The sequence below is a fragment of the Calonectris borealis genome, chromosome 12, assembly GCF_964195595.1.
Source record: "Calonectris borealis chromosome 12, bCalBor7.hap1.2, whole genome shotgun sequence".
Classification (NCBI taxonomy): Eukaryota; Metazoa; Chordata; class Aves; order Procellariiformes; family Procellariidae; genus Calonectris; species Calonectris borealis.
In genome coordinates this window covers 23,787,773-23,812,389 of record NC_134323.1, presented here as the reverse complement: position 1 = coordinate 23,812,389, position 24,617 = coordinate 23,787,773, and the positions used below count along the sequence as shown (strand labels likewise).

The following is a 24,617-nucleotide window of genomic DNA, read 5'->3' as shown; positions in this document are numbered from 1 at the left end:
GGGAGGAATGAAACAGGGACAGGGAGCCGGCACAGCGAACGATGGAGGGAAGGGCCGTATGGGGGGAACAACACAAAACAAACCACACAGCTACACGCTACGTAGCAGGGAGGGAAGAATTAAGAATTAGGAACAGTGAGCTGGAAAAAAAAAAACAGTTGGAGAGCAAGAAGAATAGCAACACGTACAGAAAGAAGAGGGGGGAAATTCTAAAATAGGGTCATCGGGAAGCCAGAGATAGTGAGAAGGAGAGAGGACAAAAGCGACAGGCTACAAGGCAGAGAGGGCAGAATTAATGAATAGCGACAGAGAGCTGGCCAGAGAGAGATGGAGAAAGGCAAAAGATTGGACGGCTGACAGTGCACAGAGGGAAGAATTTAAAAACCATGAACAGGGAGCTGGACAGAGAGAGAGGCAGAAATAAAATGGGGACAAGTGACAGGCCACAGGGCAGAGAGAGAGGAACTGATAAATAGGGACAGGGGACCAGACAGAACACAATGTAGAATAGAAAAAACCAGCAGCAGGCTACAGGGAAGAGGTAGGAATTAAAGAACAGGGACTGGGAGCTGGACAGAGAGACACGGAGAGAGAAAAAAAAAAACAGCGATGGCTACAATACAGATAGGGAAAAAATAAAAACTAGCAGTAGGGAGTTGGACAGAGAGAGATGGAGAAAGACTAATAGCATGGGGCTACGGGACAGAGAATGTGGAACTAAAACACGGAGAGAGGGAGCCGGACACAGAGAGGGACCGAGGAAAAAATCCAGACAGGCTACATGGGGCAGACGGAGGAATTAAAATCTGGGGACAGGGAGCCAGACAGAGAGAGAGGGAGATCGCAGGGAATAGCGGTGGGTGCAGGAAGACGAGTGAGGTATTAATAAATAGGGACAGGGAGCCAGACAGAGAGAGACAGAGTAATGCAAAAATAGCGACGGGGTACAGGGCAGAGAAGAAGAATTGAAAATGGGGCGCAGCGAGATAGACATAGAGAGATGGAGAAAAGAAAGAAGTGACAGGGTACGCGGCAGAGAGGGAGGAATTAAAAAACAGGGACGGGAAGCAAGAAAGAGTGAGATGGAGGAAGCGGGGGGGCATTAGAAGTGAGGGACGGGGAGCTGGGAAAGAAGAGGTGGAGAAAGAAACAGAAACACAATGTGCTACGGGGCCGTGAAGGAAGAAACCGAACAACTGGGACAGGGAGCCAGAGAAAAAGAGCCAGAGAAAGAAAAAATACCAACGGACTACGTAACAGAGAGGGAGGAATGAAAAAACAGGGAGCCGGAGCTGGGCAGAGCAAGAAGGAGAAAAAAAAAATAACCAGGGGCCAACAGGGCAGAGAGAGGTAGGAAGGAAAAAACAGGGATCCGGAGCCAAACAGAAAGAAAATGATAGCGACAGGCTACAGGGAGAAAAGGGAAAAATTAAAAGAGAGGGACGAGGACCCGGACGCGGCATGATGCACACAGGAAGTACAGCAACAGCTAGAGGGCAGAGAGGGAGGAATTATAACATAGGGACGGAGAGCCAGAGGTGGAGGGGGAGATAAAGAGAGGGAAAAAAATACCAGACAGGCTACAGGGAAGAGAAGGAGGAATTAAAAAATTGGGATCCAGAGCCAGAGAGAGAGATGGAGAAAGAAGAAATTGAAAAATAGGGAGCAAGAGCCAACCAGAGAGAGACAGAGAAAGGAAATACCGTGATGGGCTCCAAGACAGAGAGGGATGGATTTCAAAAAAGAAGGGACCGGGAGTCGTACAGAGAGAGACAGAGAAAGAGAAGATAGCGACGGGCCGCAGGGCAGCGAGGGAAGAACTGAAAAGTAGGGACAGGGAGCCAGACAGAGAGCGATGGAGAAAGAAAAAAAAAATGCAACAGGCTATAGGGCAGACAGGGAGCGATTAACAACTCAGGACAGGGAGCAGGACAGAGAACAGAAAAATAGTGACGGGCTGCAGGGCAGAGAGGGAGGAATTACAAAACGGGGACAGGGAGCCGGACAGAGAGAGACGAGGAAAGGCAAATAATAGCATTGTGCTACAGGGCCAAGAGGGAGAAACTGAAAATACAGAGAATTTTAAAAATACTTCTAGGGAGCAGGATAGAGGAATAGAGCAAGAGGAAAAAATCAACAGGGAGAAGGTCCGGTAACACACAGGAGGACTGCATATTACCAGGACACTGGGGGAATGAGAGGGAGGGAACACAGAGCAGGACAGAGGAATAGAGAGAGAGAAAAAAATAGGGACAGGAAGAAAAGCAGAGTAACCAAGAGAGGAAAAAAAAACAGAAAGGGAACTGGACAGAGATGGGCAGCAGAACAGAGCAGGACTAAAAGATAGAGAAAGAAGCATTAGAGGCAGACGAATAGAGAGAGGAAAAAACAGGCTGAAGGAAAGAGAGAGAGAGTGAGAGTGACAAAACCCAGGCAGAGAGTGGGAGAAAGAAAAACCAGTGACAAACAGCAGGACAGAGATGGGGGGGCAGGGGGAAGGAAGGACAGGACGAAGGAGAGAGAAAGAGACAGAAGGACAGAAAGAGATAGGGAGGCAGGAAAGGACAGATAGAGGAAGGAAGGCAGGGACACGGCGCTGCACGTACAGGTGCAGAGAGCAAAAGAAAGCCAGAGAATAGACCAGAGAAATTGTGGGGAAAAAAGAAACAAATGCAGATCAGGACAAAGAGATAGAAAAGGAAAAAAACGCGATGGGCTACAGAACAGAGACAGAGAATGAAAAAAAAGAGGGAGACGGAGCGGGACAAAGAATAGAGGAAGAGGTACAGGGGAACAAAACAAAGAAAAACACTGCAGCGTGGGAAACAGAGGGGACCAGGGGAGGGGCCGGGAGGGCCCAGGATGCATGAGGGAAGACAGTGCCCTGAGGGCCTGGGACTCACCGCAGCTCTCGCTCTCGGCACTGCCGGGAGAATTTGACAGTTCAGACGCTTCTTTCTCCTTCTCTCCTCCCTTCCTCTTCTGTAACTCCGGTCGCTTTGCTGTCCTCCACCTAAAAGAATACGTGGGTATCTCGCAGCTCTGACGAGACGAGGCTTCCTACACAAGTAGCCTCGCTCGCTCGTGCACTACGTGACCGTACCGCGCCCGTTGGTGACGCATACAGACCCTGCGGTCCGTGTTGGCGGCCTGGCCTGCTGCGGACTACAAAGAGGGATCCTTCCTCACCTGGAGAGGCAAGCTCTCTCTTGCCTGCAGCGGGAGGCAGCAGCCGGCCACGTGGCCTTCAATGTCATCTTCTTTACCTTTCTCCGGCCTCTCCAGCTTCAGCCGCGGCAGCCCCTGTCCACAGCCAATACGTGCTCCGCCTGCCCCTTTTTGCCCCAACGCTGCGAGGAAAGCGAGGTCGGGCAGCGACAACCCACGCAAGCCTGAGGCGGGTGCCATCAACGGCATCCCCAAGGCAGGAACAAACAACCACATCCTCAGTGCAGCCTCTGAAAGAGGGAAAGAAAAAGCAGCGACCGATATTACCGTAGCTTGCCCCTGGCCGCATCCTCTCCTTCTACAGGGGCTTGTGGAGACGCATCAAAGGCCAGCTTGCCGACTGGGCTTGGGGGTGACCTGGGGCTACAGGGCTCCAGCAGACCGGGAGCCTGCCGCAGCGGGCAGTTTGAAGCTTCCCGTCCTGCCACCCCCGAGCGGCCAGCGGGCAGGAGACACCGCCCCATCCGCCGAGGGGACTCGCTCGCCTCACCGATGACCTCGGCCCTGACCCGCCGCCGCCGCCGGGAAGCGCGCCCGGCGCACCGCCATGCTGCTCCCCCGCAAAGCGCATGCGCCGGCTGCCGACGGCGCGCCGGAACGCCCAGAGCCGGTGAGCGAATGCCGGGCTGCAGTACCGCATTTCGGCCACGGGGCGGCAGCAGCAGGGAGCACCCGCCGGGCGGCGTGTGCTCGGGGGCGGCACCGGCGCTGCAGCTCCGCGCTTTGCGCGCCCAGCGCCCGCCGGCAGCGCGCACGTGGGGCGGCAGCGGCGTTTCCTTACCGGGAGGCAGCGACGAGCGCGGCGGCACCACCCCGCAGGACCGCATTGCCGTTACCGGCGGACAGCAGCGTGGAGCAGGGGGGGCGTCTCTCACAGTGTGAGAAATAAAATTGGTACCGAGTGATTCAATTTGAAGAATAAAGTCTATGTTTGCTTTGTCATGACATCTGTAATATTCAGTGGAAAAGGAATCCTATGTTTAGTTAAAAGACAGAAAACATTCACTTTACAGTATAAAAGTGAAACCATTCTGAAGGCTGGTTTTTTTTTTTTTTGAGGCCATGATTTTCGGAACACTTTTAATTGCCTTTTTCTATCTTATTTAAACATCCAATTTAAGCACTTGAAGTTCACTCCCCCAGCTTTTGCAAAATGTGTACCATATTGCAAATTGCCTTTGACAGACTTGCAGTCTTATTGATAACTATTTAATGATAAAAGCCCAATGATAAGTATTTTTCTAGATTATAATGAAAATGTGATGTAGTTCCTTGTCCAAGAGAAACCAAGATGATTTGAAATTAAGGAAAAAGTTTAAACGTGAATTGGGATACAGATGTGGTTTCTGGCTATAGTTAATTATCTGAATATATTTTAATTACGCTTTTAATTACTCTGTACTCGATAATGACCATCAATACGCATTTGCAATCCTTATTCACGTTATCGAAGGAACATTCACAAGTACCCAAATCATAGGAATAAAATAGGTCTTGAACTGGACTATTCTTTATTTTTCATAAAAACTTCTGAGAAGGGATAGAAATTTAATGACAAGTTAAGAGAGTGAACTCTGGAGATGTGAGTGGCACTTAGAGATGGAGATGTCTTAGGTCACGTGCAGCTGTTTCAGAACGCAGAAGCTTCCGGCCTACCAACGCGGGTGCTGCTGCGGGCACCCTTCTTGTGGGCACAGTTTGTGGCGATTCAGATATCACGTATCCTCACGTTCCCTCTTCTTTAGAACGTAATCATGCGTACGCTTCTAAATTAAAATTCCTGAAGTTTGCCGAGTTCAGCTGAGACTGTGAAATCCAGGCTGGTTTTTTGGTGATGGCCGCAGAGGAAGGGGATGACCTCGGGGTGCTCCTCCTTCAGACGGGTGCAGAGCTCCAGGAACTGCAAAGGGAGAGGGGTCGGGGGGGAGGGAGACCCTGAGGTGGCACGGGGACATTTGGGGGGGACAGGGAGGTGATGGAGGGGGAATGGAGACACTCAGGGGGGAAGTGGAAATGATGGAGGGAGGACAGAGACAACCGAGAGGGGGACAGAGACGATGGAGGGGGACACAGGGACACTGAAAAGAACACGAAAGTGCTGGAGCGGGGACAGAGACATCCAGGAGAGAGGGAGATGCCATGCACAGGGAAATCCACGGGGGACAGAGAGGAGATGGAGGAGGAATAGAGGGACCCGGGGGGGGGTGACGGAGAGGTGATGGAGGGGAGACAGTGACAACCAGGGGGGGATGTGGAGATCATGGGGGGGGGGCGGAGACACCCAAGGGGGGACAGAGATATGATAGAGGGAGAACAGAGACACCAAGGCAGCGCAGGGACACCCAGAGCGACAGGGAGGTGAAGGAGGAGGAACGGAAACACTGAGGTGGCATAGGGACACACAGGTGATGGAGGGGGGACAGAGACACCCAGGGGAAATGGAGACACCAAGTCGGCACAGGGACACCCAGGTGGAGCATGGAAGTGACAAAGGAGGGGACAGGGACACCCAGGGGTAACATGGAGATGATGCAGGGGGGACAGAGACACCCAGAAGACACCCAGAGGTCATGGAGAGGGGACGGAGACAACCAGTAGGGACACGGAGGTGATGGAGGGGGGACAGGGACACCCAGGGGTACAGGGAGGTGATGGAGCGGGAACAGAGTCAACCAGGTAGGATGGAGACGCTGAGCTGGCACGGGGACGCCTCGGGGAAACACAGATGTAATGCAAGGGGAACACGGAGATGATGGAGAGGGACAGAGATACCAGGGGCAACAGGGAGGTGAGGGAGGGGGGAACAGAGAAAGGCTGAGGGGGGATGGAGACAGCAAGGTGGCATGTGGACACCCAGCAGGGACATGTAGATGATGGAGCGAAAACAGAGACACTGAGAGAGATGGAGACGCTGAGGTGGCACGGGGACACCAAGGGGGGACGTGGATATGCCGAGACGAGACATCAAGGGAGATGCCGAGGTGAGACATCAAGCGGGATGCCAATGGGGATGCCAAGGGGGGACACGGAGATGCCGGAGGGGGGACAGAGATGCCAAGGTGGCACGGTGACACTGGGGGGGACGGAGACACCCAAGGGGGGTCATGGAGACGATTGAGGGGGACAGAGACATCGAGGGGAGACAGAGACACCAAGGTGGGATGACATGGAGATACTGCAGGAGAACAAGGAGATGCTGAGATCAGACAGCAATGTCAAGGTGACAGGGAAAGACCAAGGGGACACAGAGACACCGAGGTGGCACTGAGACACCAAGGGGGATGAAGACACCCAGGGAGCAACATGGAGATGATGGAGGGGGAACAGAGACCCCGAGGTGGCATCCTCGGAGGTGCCGTGTGGAGGCTCGCAGACCCCCTCGTCCTCATCGTCCAGCACGATGATGCCGCCAGGCAGGGAGGCTGCAGGGGCTCAAGATGAAAGCGGGGAGTGTATTTCGACTTTACCGGTGCCAGTTTCCAGAGGCATGAGGGCAAATTATTAATCATAATTAATACTACATTGATCAAAACAAGGCAGCACAGGGTCTGGGGAAGTGCTGGGCTCGCTCTCGCCCTTAACCCACCCATAAAATCATTAAATAGGACTAAAAGAAAACCCATTTTCCTTCAGTCTTTCACAAGAAACAATAAATTAAAAAGAAATCAAGCCCGTTGGAGGAGACTGTTCCTCCAGGGGAGCAGGAAGAGTGTGGGTACAGCTTAATGCCAGCGGTTCCCTGATACCCGAGTCACACCAATTCCCTAAACCCCCCCAAATTCACAAGGGAAATATGGGGGGAAAAAAAGGATCAAAAGCTGCTCAAGTTGGGGCAAAAATAAAATAAAAAACAGGTAACGGGGTCGAAAAGGCACCAGATATAATAAATTTGGACACAATGCGATATTGCAAAACAAGAGTAAAAGAGTAATTGAATGTGCATATATGTATTTATTAGGGTATATTTATGTGTATATTTACTCACATATTACTCCTTTTTCCCCTATAACCCAGATTTTGAGGCCGAAAGCAGAGAAATCCTGGCAGGCTTGCGGTCATTTGCGACGATTTGGTGAGGAAACAGTACTCGTCATACCTTAATTAAAAGTCGACGAGTCCTCAGTGTGATATATAATCAATATCGACAATAAAACACCCCAGATGGGTATAAAACACACATGAATTGTGATCGTAAAAAAAAATTTGCTTTTTTTTTAAGCAAAATTCAACATATCTTTATCGGGGCATTCAATTGCGGCTCCTGTGCCCCTACTCCGCTGTCCTCCCGCCTGAACTTAGAAATATAAGAATTAAATATTACCATTTTCCACCCAAAATGGGAAGGACCACGGCAAGGCGTGACCCAAAACAACCAGAATTTAAATTAACTATTTATTTTATCCCTTTTAACTGTTTATTTTGCCTCTACTAAGTTTTTTTTTTATTAATTATTACCCATATCAAAAACCAATTCTGAGGTTTATTATGAATCCTCAGGGTTGGAGCCCTAATATATACTGAGAAAAACATCAAATCCATAAAAAAAAAAAAATAGGTGCCACTATAGGTGCCGGCGGGGCTTATAGACAGTAGATGTCCAAAGGGAAGAGGCTCGCCCTATGGATTTTGCTGCCAGGGGAGCAAGGGGCTACCTCCAGTTGGCATGGGCCATGCCCACCACGCATTCGCTCAACTGTGGAGAGGGGAGTGGGAGGGAACTTTGGACCCCCAGAACCGCCCACAGACCCCCCAAAATCCCCCCAACCACCACCCCAAATCCTACCCCTGTCCCCCCCAACCGGTCCCCCCAAAACAGACCCCCAGCCTCCCAAACCATCACACCCACCTGCCCCCTGACCCACCAAACAATCTCCCGCTCCTCTAACTGTGTGCCCCCAAATCATCCCCATCCCCCAAAACTGCCCCAGTCCTCCCAAACTTCCCATATCCCCCTTGTCAGATCACCCCCGTCTGCCCCCAAAACGGGCCCCCCATCCCTCTAAACCCTCCTATGCTCCCCCAAATGCTCCCCTGCCCCCCAAAACCATCTCACCCCCCAAACTTCCCATCTCCCCCTTCCCAAATCACCCCCACCCCCCAAAACCATATTTATGTACCCCAAACCTCCCCTCCAAAATTTTCTATCTCCCCCTTCCCAAATCATTCCCAAAGCCACCCAAAACCTGCCCCCTCCCCCAAAACCAGCCCACCCCCCACCCCCAAACCAGCCCCCGCCCCCCCCACCTTGCTTGCAAAGCGCAGGGAGGTGAAGGACTCGGTGAATTTCTCCTCCAGGGGAGCGAGATTCACTAACACCAATCTTGAGGATACATTGGGGTGTCAGTGGGGTCCCCCAAAACTCCCAGCCCCCCAAAATACCCCCCCAAGCCCTTCAATCACATCTTGGCAAAGCCCCCCAGGCAGTTCTGCAGGAGGTAGGTCAGCCTGCTGTTGCAATAGGGGACATGGGGCTCCTGCGGGGACCCTGGCAGTTAAGGCGAGGGCCCTGAGGACCCCCACAAACCCAGGGCCTCCCCGTACCTTTTTGGCAAGGGCCATGGTAACTTGCCCCAGGGTGGAGAAGCTGGCATTGATGGCCTGCGACTCATGCGGCTGCTCCCCGCCCAACAGCAACTCGTCCAGCTGCTCTCTGCCTGCCAGGTCCACCAGGCTCAGCACTGCTGTGGGGGGAGAGGAGGGTCACCCCAAAAACAGGGGGGCCCAAAAAGGGCTCACCCCAAACTGGTGGCCCCAAAAGAGAAACCCCAAGAAGACTCACCCCAAACCCACGGCATTGAAAGGTGGGCCCCCCCAAAGGCTCACCCCAACTAGTGGCCCCAAACCCATGGGCCCCAAAAAGTGCTCACCCCAAACCAGTGGCCCCAAACCTGTGGCCCGAGAAGGGGGACCCCAAAAGGGCTCACCCCAAATTTGGGGCCCCAAACACAGAGCCTCAAAACGGCTCACTCCAGAAGGAGGGGGGGTCTCAAAAAGGGCTCACCCCAAACGACTGGCCACAAACTCATGACCCTGAAAAGGCTTGCCCCAAACTGGTGGCCCCAAAAGGGGGGCTGTGAACCCATGGCCCCAAAAGGTTCACCCCAAACCCGTGGCCTTGAAAGCAGAGCCCCTAAAAGGCTCACCCCAAGAGGAAGAACCCAAAAAGGGCTCACCCCAAACCAGTGACCCCAAACCCATGGCCCTAAATGAGGGGCCCAAAAGGGCTCACCCCGAACTGCTGGCCCTGAACCCATGGCCCCTAAAGGCTAGCCCCAAATCAGGTGGTCCCTACCCTAAAAGCTCACCCCAAAGGGTGGCCCCTGCAAAGGCTCACACCAAACCAGGTGGCCCCAAAGCAACGGCCCCTAAAGACTCACCCCAAACCAGGAGCTCCTAACGGGTGGCCCCTAAAAGCTCTTCTATAAAGGGTGCCCCTGAACCAGTGGCCCCTAAAGGCCCACCCCAAACTAGCGTCCCCAAAGCAGTGACCTCTAAAGGCTCACCCCAAACCACAGCCTCTAAAGGGTGGCCCCCCATAAAGGGTCCCATGCCCCCACTCGCAGGTGCAGCACAGGTCCCGAGCAGTGTTGGAGCCCTGGATGCAGAGTTAGAAGATGCCACGGCTGCAGGATGAGCCGTCGTTCAGGGCTGCCCGGGCCACCGAGTGGTTGGCGGCTGCCGTCTGCAGCAGCCCCAGCACCTTGCAGGGAGACACAGACGCCCCGTTACCCCCCAAAACTACCCGCGCAGCCAATCTGAGCTTTAAAGGGGGGAATCAAGGTCCCCCTACCCCTTCCTCGGAGGCGACGGGGATGCAGCACAGGTTCGGGATGTGCACCTCCTCACTGGCCAAGCTGACCTGCCGGATCTCCAGCTTGGCCCTGCGCTTCGGCTGGCTGAAAGGGTGAACGAGAAGGGATGAGTGATTAAAGAATTGAAACTATGGGCAAAATAACTTAGTACATTAGTTGCAACATTTTTGTAAGGCTCAGCGGAGGAATCGCAACAACAGTTCCTGATAAGAACCAGGAGTTTGTTCGAAGCTAGTTGAAACCAACCCTGTGATTTGGGTAAAGGCCAAGGAACAACTGAGTCTGCGCAAAGACGGGGGTTATTAGCGGTGACGAAGAGGAACCACTAACCTTCATCCCCACGACCCCCGACGACCGCCACCAGGAGGCAATGCGCAAGCGTAGATAGGAGGGGCTCATGGAAATAACGTCTTGAAGCTTATTTTAATACAAAGCGGGGATAGGTCATGCATATGTATAGGCATATAATGTATATGCAACATTTCGCTGTATATATTTCTGGCAAGTACCGTGTTGAGGCGCGCACGACTTTGGTGGGGTTACCCCCCGTGCCGCCCAGTGCTGAATAAACATACCTACTTTACAATCTCACAGATTGTGGAGTCTGTTTGCCGCAAGTCAGTTTTGGCGAGCCAGCCAGGAGATTTCTTTGCTTCACTGCGGGATCGGCTGAGGAGCGGACGCCCCTGGGTGCGCCCCGAGCACTTTCCTCGGAGGGGACTCCACTACAGCCGCTCACCCTGGGAGTAGATAAGAACCTCCTGAGCCCGCGGAAAGGAAAAGGTATGTTTTAGGAGAAGGGCCTGTAAGTCGTACGCGTGGCCGGGGCTGCTGGTAAATCGCGCAGAGACGTCTGGCATGCAGCATAGTCCCCGTATGGTAGGAGGGTACCCTGCATGGTAATAGGGGGATCCGCTGACCGATAGAGCGGCCGCTAGCGATCTTGGGAGTAGATCGAGTGGATCTGAGGTTTTTGCTGCATCCCAGTGTTGGGAACCAGGACGGACCTGCTAATGACTGGTATATAAGAAGCAGGAGACGGGTAAGCGGACCTCCCCGCAATTGTGGTTGGGCTATTTTTATATTTGCAGCTGCTGGAGGGATAACAGCCAAAATATGAATTGTATACTTTATCTATGAAACGCCCAGGTATTTTATGTTAGAACCATTTGTGTGTTTGGGACGCAGCGCAGCTGCGGAGTGAGTGCAGAGTTTTGTTTTGTGATCTTCGCGAGGAGAGCGGCTGGCAATTATGTCTTTGTCTTTATGTGTGCGTAATGTATGGAAAGATTGAAAGATTGTAAATGTCTCTATATGTTAATGAAGGAGCAAGACAGAGGGGATCGCTTCTTCGGTGGTTTGGGCTCGAACCCTGGGAATATTTAAACGAAGGAGGGAATTGGATAAGGAGGGGGAATGAGCGATTGTATCTGGGAGGAGTATATGTAACTCCTGCGGGAAAAACAGTAACCCTAGATTGGGAACAGCCTGTAGACATTTTTAGGAACCCTTGTGTTGGTGGACTGAGGGGAGTGATTCCTTGTTTTGTATGCGGACTTGTTCGTAAACAATACGACATTTGGCACCAGGCTTGGGTTTTGTTAAGGTGTAAATTCTGTAGGGAAAGATGGTATTGTATTTCCAGTAAACGGAGAGCGGAGTGTCCCAAGTGCCGTCTCAAGACTTCACAATTTCGTGATAGGGAAGTCGTCCAGCAAAAGCCTGAAATAGTGAAGTTTGTGTGTGGGAAAGGGACATTAGTTCCGGAAATCTGGGAAGTATCGGAAAGGGACTGGGAGAAAACCGTAAAAAACTGTAAGAGGCAATTTGGGTGGAAACTCAAGAAAGGCAAAAATAAAGCTCAATAATAGAGGGAGTTACGAAATGGGTAACACTCAAAGGGAAATCTTGAAGAAAAGCCCCTTAGGCTGTGTGCTTGCCCATTGGAAGGATATTGTTGGAACTGGAGGGACAGAAAGTAAAAAGACTCTCATTAAGTATTGTAACCAATGGTGGCCGTTGTATAAATTGGAAAGTGAGGCTAAATGGCCATTCAATGGATCTATAGATTACAATACTCTCTTACAATTGATGCTGTTTTTAAGAAGGGAAGGGAAGTGGGATGAAGTTTCATACGCAGATATGTTTTTCACCCTCCGAAATCATCCGGAGTGGCAAAGGGACTGCAGGATGGTGCTGCCACAGGACCCTATGGTACTTGCACTTGAGCGAGAAAATAACAAAAAATCTGAAAGTAAATTGAGACGATGCTGTTCAGCGTGCAGTATTGGGCATCGGTGTATTAAAGTAAACAAAATCCATCAGGCACCAGAGCCAGACTTAACTGACCTGTTTAAGCCTCCCCCTCGACCACAGGAACAGGGTGCGAACTCGGACAAAACTTCCACTCCCCCGGATAGCCCAGTATCTTCCCGCACCAGAAAGAAATCTGTCCCGACAGCCTTGCAGGCACCTCTGCGAGAAGCAGTAGGACCCGAGGGTGGGACAATGCTAATCAAGGTACCTTTTTCCACTACTGACTTAGGGGAATGGAAAAAAGTTGCAAAGGATTATAGGAGTGATCCGATAGGGGTAACCAAGCATTTTCAGTTTATAATAAAACAGCGCAACCCTGATTGGAGGGACATACAACTGCTATTAGAATATATGACGGAAACAGAGAAGCAGTTGATTTTAAAAACAGCAGGAGATTTGGCTGAGGATCACTACAAAATCACAAGAGAGGATGTAAAGGAATTTTTCCCCCTCCAGGATCCAAAATGGGACCCAAATGGATCAGCAGATATAGAAAAACTACAAGGCTATCAAGAGTGGATCTCAAGAGGAATGGAAAGGGCCATCCCCAAAGCTATAAATTGGTCAGTTTTGTATGCAGTGAAACAGGGTCCCTCTGAGTCCCCATCCGAATTCCTGGATCGATTGAGAGATGCAATGCGCCGTAATACGCCACTGGACCCTGGGTCTGAAGTAGGGATACAACAGCTAGTTTCTTTGTTTCTAGGTCAGTCCACCGCGGACATTAGACGTAAGCTCCAGAAATTACGCACTACAGAAAGCAGGAATTTGGAAGTATTGTTGGATGAAGCGTGGAGAGTGTTTAGCAATAGAGAGGAGGGTTATAGGCAAGGGCAGAGGAGAATAATAGCGGCTGTTAGGGAAGAGGAAGAAAGGATACCTAAGCGGCTAGGCAAAGATCAGTGTGCGTTTTGCAAAAGATTTGGTCATTGGAAGAATGAATGTCCGGAGAAATGGAAAAGGAAGGAAAAGGAGTGGAATAATCAGAAGACGAGGATAGTGGCCCATGTGAAAAAGGACTGATGGGAACCGGGGGAATCTACCCTAGTGGATCCACTGGTTATAATGCAGCTAGGGAAGGAGCAAAAGAAAGTAGAATTTCTGGTTGACACAGGGGAAACGTATTCGGTTTTGAATCAAGCCTTGATGCCCCTGGGAAGTGACTGTATCATGGTAAAAGGGGAAACTGGCCAAAGTGAAAAGGCATATTTTTGTGAACCTCTGAGATATAAACTGGGAAAACAATGGGGCATCCACAAATTTCTGTACACGCCTAACTCCCCAAAAGCACTTCTGGGGAGGGATTTATTGGAACAATTGGGTGCAATAATTGAATTTGAAAAGGGAGAAATTACTCTGGAGGTAAATGACCAGCAGTATATCCAAATAATGAGTTTACCCCTAACTAGTGTTCCTACAGAAGGGAAAAATCAGCGAAGAAATCATGAACCAGGTACATCCCGGGGTATGGGCCACCTAAGTGCCAGGGAAAGCAAAGAATGCTTCACCTGTTGAGGTTAAGCTCAAAGACGGACGACAGCCGGTAAGAATCAAACAATATCCCCTAAGGAAGGAGGACAGGGAGGGAATTCAGCCAATAATAGAAAAATTTTTGCAACTGGGATTATTAAAGGAATGCAAATCCGACTAACACTCCCATACTACCTGTCCGTAAACCCGACGGGTCATATCGGGTGGTCCCGGACCTACGGGCTATAAATAAGATAACTGAGGATCTCTACCCCGTAGTGGCTAATCCATATACTCTGTTAACTGTATTAACGCCTGAGCTAACTTGTTTTACTGTTTTAGACCTGAAGGATGCCTTCTTTTGCCTCCCTCTCCATAAAGCCAGCCAGAAAATATTTGCATTCGAATGGGAAAACCCCAAAACCGGTCACAAGACTCAACTCACCTGGACGGTGTTGCCACAAGGATTCAAAAATAGCCCTACCATTTTTGGCAATCAGCTTGCAAAGGACTTGGAATCATGGGGAATCCCATCTGAAAAGGGAAAACTGTTACAATACGTGGATGATATCCTGATTGCCACCGAAACAGAGAATGAATGTATCACCTGGACGGTGAGTCTATTAAATTTCTTGGGGCTCCAAGGGTACTGGGTGTCTAAGAAGAAAGCCCAAGTAATACAGCGCAAGGTGATTTATTTGGGCTATGAAATCAGTGCTGGACAAAGGACTTTGGGACAGGCCCGAAAAGAAACAATATGCCAAACTCCGAGACCGCAAACGGTGAAGGAGTTACGAACTTCCCTGGGGATGACTGGGTGGTGCCGACTGTGGATCTACAACTATGGACTGCTTGTTAAACCCCTGTACGCACTAACAACCACTGAGCAGAAACCCCTTAAATGGAACAAAGAGACCATACGGGCCTTTGAGCTGCTAAAAAAGACGCTGATGTCAGCCCCAGCCTTGGGACTCCCAGATGCAAGTAAGCCATTTTTCCTTTTTTCCCCACGAGAAGCAGGGGATTGCCCTAGGCATATTAGCGCAAGATCTGGGCCCATATCAACGAGCAGTTGCCTACCTTTCCAAACAATTGGATGCAACTGCAAAGGGTTGGCCTGGATGCTTGCGAGCGATCGCGGCCGTAGTACTAAACATCCAGGAAGCCCGAAAATTCACTCTGGGCCAGAAAATGACTGTGTTGGTGTCCCATACAGTATCTGCAGTACTAGAAGCGAAAGGTGGACACTGGCTTTCCCCACAAAGATTCTTGAAATACCAGGCTATAATGGTAGAACAAGATGATGTGGAGATTGTAGTCACTAACATTGTCAATTCAGCCTCTTTCCTCAGTAAAAACACAGGAGAACCAGTGCATCATGACTGTCTGGAAACCATAGAAGCAACATATTCGAGCCGTTCGGACCTGAGAGACAGTCCTATGGAAAACACGGAAAATTGGTTCACGGATGGAAGCAGCTATGTTCTAAGTGGTAAAAGACATGCCGGATATGCCATTACCACCAGTCAGGAAGTAATAGAGTCAAGGTCTTTGCCCATGAATACCTCTGCACAGAAGGCAGAAATAATTGCTCTAACTCGCGCCTTGGAATTGGCCCGAGGCAAAGCTGTGAATATCTATACAGACTCGAAGTAGGCCTTTGGAGTTGTACATGCGCATGGAGCAATCTGGAAGGAGAGAGGACTACTGAACACACAGGGTAAAAACATCAAACATGCAGAGGAAATCCTGAAACTGTTGGAGGCAGTCCAACTCCCTGAGAAAGTGGCGATCATGCACATTAAAGCACACCAGAAAGTGAATTCGGAGTTGGAAAGAGGAAATGAGCTGGCGGACAGAGAGGCAAAACAGGCAGCCAAAGCAAAGGTAAAAACAGAAGGAGCTTTAGTCCCTGATGGGCGAATCTCCCTAGAAGGTAAGCCAGAATATACAAAAGAAGATCAAAAGCTTATTACGGATTTAGAAGGGACATATAATAAAGAGGGGTGGGCTCTCACCCCACAAGGGAAACTAATCATTCCCTCCTATCTAACATGGTCTCTGATAAGGGAGGAACATAAGAAGAGACATTGGGGGGCAGAAGCCTTATATAAACACCTAATTAGAGAGATTGTAGCCAGAAATCTATACACCACTGTGAGACAAGTAACTCAACAGTGCGATCTTTGCCTCCAGATTAATCCCAAGAATACCCCCAAACCAGAAATGGGCCAAATTGGGAAAGGCAACGGGCCTGGACAACAATGGCAGATCGACTTTTCAGAACTCCCAAGAAAAGGGGGGTATCGATATTTATTGGTGTTGACTGATACCTTTTCAGGTTGGCCAGAGGCATTCCCTACCAGAACAGCCAAGGCTCGGGAGGTAACTAGAACATTAATACAAGAAATAATACCACGTTTTGGGGTTCCAGCAACCATATCTTCTGACAGAGGACCACATTTCATCTCAAAAGTAGTACAACAAATTAGCCGTTATTTGGGCATAGATTGGCAGCTTCATACCCCATATCGCCCTCAGTCAAGTGGCCAAGTAGAAAAAATGAACCACTTAATCAAACAGCAGATCGTGAAATTGGGACAGGAAACTAACTTGGCCTGGCCTCAGTCTCTTCCTTTGGCTCTTTTGCGCATACGAACTAGGCCAAGAGCAAGAGAAGGACTGAGCCCTTTTGAAATCTTGTATGGACGACCCTATAGAATACAGAAAGGGATGTCTACACAAGTTGGGGATGAAATCATGACCTCCTATATGGTGGCATTAGGCAAACAACTCAGTAAAATTGAGAAGCATGTGGTTGGGACTCGAAGTAGGGGTTTGGATGGGCCTGTACATAACATACAACCTGGAGACTATGTGTATATAAAGTCTCTTACAGAAAAGACTTTGGAGCCACAGTGGGAAGGACCATTCCAGGTACTCCTTACCTCCTTCACAGCAATCAAGATTGAAGAACAGAGCGCCTGGATCCATCATACCAGAGTGAAAAAGGCCCCTCGGTCACTATGGAAATCAACGCCAACTGGACCCCTAAAATTACACTTTCAACGAAAAATGGGTATTCATGGGTATTCATCGTAGGTATAATAGGACTATGGGCAAGAACAGTGTATACGTGGGAAAGTAATACCTTTTTACAGCTCCATAATAAAATCGCTGGAGTTATGAATTGGACTAATTGCTGGATGTGTTCACACCTGCCAAAGAGTCTAGGTAGTGGTTATCCCGTAATTGCCACAATTTTCTCAAATGATTCTAGGATAACCAAGGCATTTCAGAACATGTCCCTTAAAGAATACATAGATGTTGGACAAGAGAATCTAAATTGGATGATTGATTTAAGCTCATTGTGGAACGATACCCAAAGAGTGCCTTGTGTTCAGAGGTGCCGAATAGAGAATATTACAGGAATGGAGAGCAATATAGGGGGAAATTGCACGAGTAAAGGGTGTGAAAATTTGAAATTTGTAGGAGATTATCCCAATTGCACCTCGTATATTAGTTATGGAAGTGCAAATATGTGGGCTAGCAAACAAACTAGACGAAGAAATAATACTACTCCCAAAGGCTGGCCCACCCCAGTTGGACGAGGGTGGTACTGGATTTGTGGATCCAAGGGATATAAAGTATTGCCTCTGGGATGGGCAGGTAAATGTGCTATGGGAACTATAATACCAGATATTGAAACTAAACGAAACTTTACAGATTGGGTGGGATCAGATGGACTGTTACAAACCTATATGAAACAATTTAGAGGAAAACGGAATGCTAATCCATTAATAGAAAGAAATACTGGATTCCATAGTTTTGCTAGGTGGTTTCTCCCCTGGTTAGGAGTAAGTGAATTAGAGAAGGCTTTAGTAAATATATTGGCCGCTCTAGAAATTTTAAGTAATAGCACCGCTGAAGCTATCAAAGCCCTCCAGGAAGAGGTTTCCTCCCTGAGTAAGGTAACTCTCCAAAACAGGTTGGGTTTGGATATGTTGTTCGCTCAGCAAGGAGGGTTGTGTATGGTTATAGGAGAGCGATGTTGTACATATATCAATCATGAGCGACAAGTGGAAAAGGACCTATCTCAAATTTGGAAGCAAGCTAAACTTTTCCATGAAGTAACTAGAGATGATACATCTTGGGGCCTTCAGGAACTATGGGAGAAACTTACCTCCTGGTTACCGAATTTAACATGGCTTAGACAACTGTTTATTATAATAATAATAATTATTGTTATGTTTATAGCTCTCTGTATTACGGTTCGATGTAGTCTATGGTGTTTCAAAAACACAGGAGACTCTTACAGTGAATGGAAGAAAAATCAACTACGACGTAGACTTGAGTCCAATAAATATTTCGAAAAGACACTAGATAAAGAAACATTATGTTAAACCGAACATAGTAAAAGAATTTACTAACTCTTCAGAAAAGGGGGGAATGAAAGGGTGAACGAGAAGGGATGAGTGATTAAAGAATTGAAACTATGGGCGAAATAACTTAGTACATTAGTTGCAACATTTTTGTAAGGCTCAGCGGAGGAATCGCAACAACAGTTCCTGATAAGAACCAGGAGTTTGTTTGAAGCTAGTTGAAACCAACCCTGTGATTTGGGTAAAGGCCAAGGAACAACTGAGTCTGCGCAAAGACGGGGGTTATTAGCGGTGACGAAGAGGAACCACTAACCTTCATCCCCACGACCCCCGACGACCGCCACCAGGAGGCAATGCGCAAGCGTAGATAGGAGGGGCTCATGGAAATAACGTCTTGAAGCTTATTTTAATACAAAGCGGGGATAGGTCATGTATATGTATAGGCATATAATGTATATGCAACATTTCGCTGTATATATTTCTGGCAAGTACCGTGTTGAGGCGCGACAACTTTGGTGGGGTTACCCCCCGTGCCGCCCAGCGCTGAATAAACATACCTACTTTACAATCTCACAGATTGTGGAGTCTGTTTTCTGCAAGTCATGGCCAGCTAGCAGATCCCACTGAGATTTGTTGTAGATCTCCAGGAAGCTGGCAGTGAAAGCATACTGCCCGCCAGCATCACACCAAGCCCCAAAAAACCCAGAAATGCCCCAAAAATGGAGTTAACATTTTAATTTTGTTTTTTTTTTTTTTTTTAAACTCACTTTCCAGCCTTTTTCTGCCAGCTCCCAGGCGCCCTTGAAGACCTGCTGCGCTATGCACAGGGTCACACCCCTGGTTTCGGAATCCAAGACATTGTCTCACTGCTTGTGTCCCACATGAGACTTAGAGAGTGTAAAAGGAGGTTTTGGGGGGTCTCCAACTCTGTCCTCACCCCCTGGAGCGAGTGGGAGCAGCTAAAACCCCCCATTTGTCCTAAATAATCTCATTGAGCCCATCAGAGGGGGACTAAGGACAGCTGAGGGGTTCGTTAGCAGCAGAGACACCCTCAGCCCCTCAAAATAGGGGTAAGCGACAGGGAGACACCCCCAAAGCGACTCACCTCCCCTGCCTTGGAGAGCACCAGCACCTTGTTGTCCTTGGGGGGAAGTAGAGATGCTCCAGGCCCTTCTGCTGCTCCTCCTCCTCAGGCAGCACCGGCCACACATGACAGAATACACAGATGTTGCCCTGAGGAAGGAGAGACACTGTTATTTTAGTGGTACAAGGAGGGAATTCAGATAGTTCGTCCCCCACCCAAACCCCGCCCCGGGCTTCACCTTGAGCTCCTGGACAAGGTTATGGAGATGTCGCGGCTCCATCTCCAGGCCATGGAGCTGCTCCTCCTGCTGCTGCCCCAGCCGCTGCTCCTGGGCAGCTGCCTGCGCCCACAGCTTGGCTGCCTGTGCTGCCTGCCGCTGCACCATCTCCTCCACCAGCTTCAGCTGTGCCTGCCAGGAGGGAAACAGCAGCAGTTGCAGTGGGGGAGGTAAAAAACATCCCCAGTAGGGGGGGAAACCAGCCCCAGATGTAGCATGGGGCAAAAACTGAACCTGATGGGGAGGGAAAAAATGAGCCCCTGTCATGGCAGGGGGAGAAAAGCAACCCCAACAGGGTAGAAAGTCAGCCTTGATGGGGGAGAAAACCAGCCCTGGTTGAAGGGGCAGGGGCAAAAAACAGCCCTGGCAAGGTGGAAAGCACCAAACCCCCGGGGGGGGGCTCATGGGGGACCCCAAAAGTCAAGAGGGAATAGCAGCAGTGAGGGGTGAAATTAATGGGCAGAAGAACATAGGGTGTGCCCCAAAACTGGGAGGTCCCCAAAATCCCAGGGACCCCAAAAACCAAGGGGAAGCAGTTGGGGAAGAGGAGCAAAAATGGGAAGGGAGGAATAAAATCAACGTGGGGAAGAGATGGGGGGAATCCTTGAAACTAGGAGCAACATCAAAACCCCAGGGGGGTCCCCAAAACCCCAGCGGGGGTCGCTGCCCCCTGAGGGAAACCAGAAAGCCAAAGAGAAGCAGTGGGATGGAGGAGTGGAAATGGGGCAGCGTGGAGCACAAAATCAAGGGGGGAGGAAGTGGTCAGAGTCTCCCAAAACTGGGGGGGTAGGGGGGACGGCAAAACCCTAGGGGTGTCCCCCAAAAACCTGGAGGGCATCACTGACCCATGGCAGGACACCCAAAATTCAAGGGAAAGCAGCAGGAGGCAGGAGCAGGAATGGGGTAGTAGGGGGTAAAATCAAGGGAGGGGAGATGGAGGAGTCCCCAAAACCTTGGGGATCAGGAGGGGATGCCAAAATCCAAGCAGAAGCAGTGGGAAGGGCAAGTGGAAATGAGGCAGGGAGAATGAAATCCATGGGGAATCCCCCAAAATCTAGGAGGGGCTCAACATACCCCAGGGGCCCCCAAAATGCCCCCATCAGGACCCAAACAGTCTAGGAGAGGGGGGGGCCTTGAAACAGGTAACAGATATTTAGGGGCCACTGGTGGGAAGGGAGGTATCCCTGGAAGTGAGGGGACCCCAAAATGGCCCCGGGGTGGCTCAAAATGGTGAGGGGAGAAGCTCCTGGGGAGGCCCTGAAATCGCTCCTGGGCAGCTGTGAAACCACCCAGGGGGTCCAAGCTTAGAGGGGAGCCCCAAACCTGACAGGGGGCAGGGCTTAGACCCAGGAGGCAGGCTCTAGACCTGAAAGGGGTGTGGCTAGAGCCAGCCCCACTCCCAAAGCCAACTTGTGGGGAGGATCTCTGGGTCCTGTTTAGTGTTGAGGGGGTAAAAATCTTAGGCGGGGGAGGGACTGGGGGAATGCAGGCATTCAGGGGGGATGAGTGGGTGGGGGGAGCAGTACCTCTTGTAGTAGATATCAGTGCGCCCACACGAGGTCCCAGATTTCCATACAACCTTCTGCCACTTCCAGCCCGGTCCCAGGACGGGGCAGTCCTGCCAGCCCTCTGCCATGCTGCTCGGGGGAGCTACTGCGGAGGAGATGAGCAGCTCCCCAAAACCCCCAAAAACACCTACTCCCGCCCACCCAAAGCTACTGTGACAGATGCAGGCAGCGCCCGAAGCCACATCACCTGCCCGCAGGCCCGCCCCGAGCACCCCAAGCCACGCCCCCACCTCGTAACCCCGCCCCAAACACCCAAAGTCACGCCCCCCCACCCCAAGGACCCGTGATCCCACTCCACACAGGTGGCGCTGAAGCCCTGCCCCCTTTCCCCACACCACGCCCCCAAACTCTGCCAGGCACGCAGCCAGCGCGGCTCCTCCTCCCCACCAGTCACCCACAAAATACTGCCCGTCCGCCACACCAACACCCGCCAACTGCCCGCACCCACGTGGATTCCCCCAGCCGCCCCTCCCCCTCCTAAACTGCCCCTCCCCCGCCCCGGTCACACGTAAACTTCACCTCCCCCTCACTAACTACCCTCTCCCCCCCCACATCCACCCCCAAACTGCACCTTCCCCCTCACAAACACTGCCCCCCCCCCCCCACTAACTGCCCCTTCCCTCACACACATGGACCCTTAAACAGCCCCCTCGTCCCTCGGACACCCCCAAACTGTCCCTCCCTCACACGAACACCCTCCACGAACTGTCCCTGACCCACAAAAACACCCCGACCAGGCGCCTGCATCCTGCCCCAGCCCCACTCCCCAGCCCCCTAATGCACACAGCTCCCCCCAACCCCACTGCCCAGCCCCTCTAGGGCACACAGCCCTCACGCCCCTCCAGCCCCACTCCCCAGATGCTCACAGCCCCTCCCCTGCCTGGAGCCCCCCGGTACCGCTCCCCAGGGCCTGCAGGACCGCCCCCCCACCCCACCCCATTGAAATACCCTCCGCAGCCAATCATTTCATGGGGCGGGGAGCGAGCGAGCAGCTCTGCGCTGTTAAGCTACCTGCTGAGTTAAACCACAACCATCAGTTCCCCCTACACTGATTTCAGTGAATGCAGTTTCTGAGGCCTTAAACTGAAGTTGAAGTGAGGCCCAGCAGCGGCCCCCCAGCCAACCTCCCCCCTAGTTTTACTACAGGACATCATATGCTCTGGAATATCCCTTGGGTCAGGTTGGGTCAGCTGTCCCAGCTGTGTCCCCTCCCAAACCCTCGTGCACCCCCAGCCTGCTCGCTGGCAGGGCAGGGTGAGGAGCAGAACAGCCCCTGGTGCTGTGCAAGCACTGCTCAGCAGTAACACACCTCTGTGTCACCAACACTGTTTTCAGCACAAATCCAAAACGCAGGAGGAGGGAGAGTGGGGTGGGATTGGGGTGCAGGGGAAAGCCTCGCGTGGGAAAGGGGGGGACAGACATGGGGAGGGGCATGCGTGGGGGTGACCTACACCAGGGGCTCCACCCGGGACAATCCACACAGATAACTCACCTGGGACAACCCGCAACCGATAATCCATTCTGGATAACTGACCCTCACTGGATAATCCACACCGGATAACCCCAAGCGATGCCCCTCAAACCACTGGTGTTTCACCCCAAATTGGGAGGTTTTTTGCTTTTCTGTAGTATGAAAACTGGGGTTTTTTTCTTTTCCAAAATATTCAACTTGGAGGTTTTTCAGCGCTTTTCCACAACATAAAAATTGGTGATTTTTGCTTTTGGTTTTGTGCATGAAAATGGGAGGTTTTCTGCTTTCCAGCTGCACAAATCCAGGTGGATTTGGCTTTCCCAGGAGCTCCAAGTTGGGTATTTTTCACCCAAAATTGTGATTTGTTTTTTCTTCCCCCCCCCCGCCGACCCTGATTCAGGGGTTTGGGGGTATTTTTATGCCACAGCAGCAGGTCCCGCTCTGTGTGTGCACAGCCCCGCAGGGGAAAATCCCTGTTGGGGGAACCGGCCCCAAATCAGGACGGGAAAAGGTGGTAAAGGTGAAGGGGAAAGGGGAAGCTTTTGAAAGCGCTTTTATATCTTCAATAGAGAGGTATTTCGGGGGGGGGGGGGGGGGGGGGGGCAGCAGGTGGTGTCAATTTTTTACATCCTTTCTATAAACAGGGTTTCTTTGCATGTGAAAAACCTTATCTATCATAGACATTTACACTTATGTATCTATTTACACATACAAATACATGTATTTAGGGAACATATTTATGTTTCACTTTCCCCCCCCATTTCCCACTTTCCCCCCTCTTTCCCACTTACTACATGTAATACCTATTCAGACTATATATCTGTTTAGACTTATGTATTTTGACACTAAATATCTTTATAGACTTCTCTATTTACACTTACCTATATTTACACCTGTGTCTTTATAGACTTAGGTATCAATTTACACTTATATCTATTTAGACTTAGATATCTATTTACATTTATATATAACTTCTTATATTACATATAATATCTAATTAGACTTACCATGTAACAGGTAGTAAGTGTAGATAGCTCTATCTATTCAGACTTTATCTATTTTAAATTCCTTCATATACAAAATATATCATCTTTTTTGCATTTTAAAGTCCTTTATTTTTTAATTTATATGTACGCGAGTTATTTTTGTATTTTAAAACCCTATATACGTCTACTTAGAATTTTTTTATACGCTAAAATCCTTTATATAACATAGTAGATATAGGTTCTTATTTTGAAATTCTTTTGTGCATATAAATGAATATTATTTTTCAATATACATAAAAATCAGATTTTTCTCTACTTCAACACCTTACACACATATTTACAGTTTTTAAAATTTTTTTGAACACCCCCACACCCACCCCCCCGTGAATTTTCAGGCATTTTTGGGCTGTGACCCCCTTTTTGGGGGGGACCTCCCCGTGGCCCCCCCATTCCCCACTCACCTGCTCCTCCACAGCATCATCACCACCCCCAGTGATGTTGGGGTGCCCCAAATGACATCATCACACCCCCAGACCCCCCAACCCCCCCTTTTTATTCAGCCCCAAAAAAGGCACAAAATGAGGGAAACGGCCCCAACTGGCAGCTCGTTACTTTAATAATGCCATTTACGTATGTACACACGCACCCCCGCCAAAAAGGGGGGCTCTGCTAGAAAAATAAAGGAGGGGCGGCCCCCCCCAAATGATTGCAGCCCCCCCCAGCCCCTGTCCCGCAGGCTGGCAGACGGCCCCCCCAACGAGACGGCTGGCAGTCTCATTGCGGATGACTTCTACTGCCAAGTACATCATCTCTGAAGATGCATTCTGATGGGAAGTTCATAAAAGGCAACTCCTTTGAATGAGAACGATTTCCATTCTGGAAAATCTCTTTCCAACTGAAGTCAAAATTACACACTGTCGGTTAAGGAAAAAGGACGTTACTGAAGCAGTAACTCACCAAAAACACATCAGGACTCTCTGTCGCTAGTTACGAGGCTGCTAACGCTTCTTGGGAAAGCCTGGA

General features: G+C 50.3%; 1 protein-coding gene and 3 long non-coding RNA genes across 6 annotated transcripts in view; 1 reads left to right on the top strand and 3 right to left on the bottom strand.

The window, feature by feature from the left end:
- Nucleotides 1-1,006: 1,006 nt before the first annotated feature.
- Nucleotides 1,007-3,779, bottom strand: LOC142087465 (uncharacterized). Its single transcript, XR_012675455.1, has 3 exons — nucleotides 3,719-3,779; nucleotides 3,190-3,458; nucleotides 1,007-3,013 (listed from the first exon to the last, which is right to left on the bottom strand). It is a non-coding gene; the product is annotated as an uncharacterized LOC142087465 (long non-coding RNA).
- Nucleotides 3,780-7,171: 3,392 nt separating this feature from the next.
- On the bottom strand, nucleotides 7,172-19,397 carry LOC142087463 (uncharacterized). Of its 2 annotated transcripts, XR_012675452.1 has the most exons (6): nucleotides 19,314-19,397; nucleotides 10,616-10,780; nucleotides 10,019-10,124; nucleotides 8,770-8,909; nucleotides 8,473-8,548; nucleotides 7,172-7,324 (listed from the first exon to the last, which is right to left on the bottom strand). It is a non-coding gene; the product is annotated as an uncharacterized LOC142087463 (long non-coding RNA). The 2 variants fall into 2 exon arrangements; XR_012675453.1 differs by lacking the exon at nucleotides 19,314-19,397 and having other exon boundaries at nucleotides 10,371-10,640.
- On the top strand, nucleotides 15,582-18,781 carry LOC142087464 (uncharacterized). The gene is made up of 2 exons (XR_012675454.1): nucleotides 15,582-16,211; nucleotides 16,716-18,781. It is a non-coding gene; the product is annotated as an uncharacterized LOC142087464 (long non-coding RNA).
- A 4,807-nt stretch (nucleotides 19,398-24,204) lies between the features above and the next one.
- LOC142087457 (carbohydrate sulfotransferase 5-like) overlaps nucleotides 24,205-24,617 on the bottom strand; it is a 43,954-nt gene continuing 43,541 nt past the window's right edge. The window contains exons 5-6 of one of the 2 annotated variants that reach the window (XM_075161780.1): nucleotides 24,552-24,612; nucleotides 24,205-24,446 (exon numbers count right to left, since the gene is read on the bottom strand). In XM_075161780.1, the coding sequence (XP_075017881.1) occupies nucleotides 24,562-24,612 (51 nt within the window). In that variant the 3' untranslated portion in view covers nucleotides 24,205-24,446; nucleotides 24,552-24,561. Of the gene's footprint in view, nucleotides 24,613-24,617 lie in introns of both variants that reach the window. The other variant, XM_075161779.1, reaches the window with a different exon arrangement.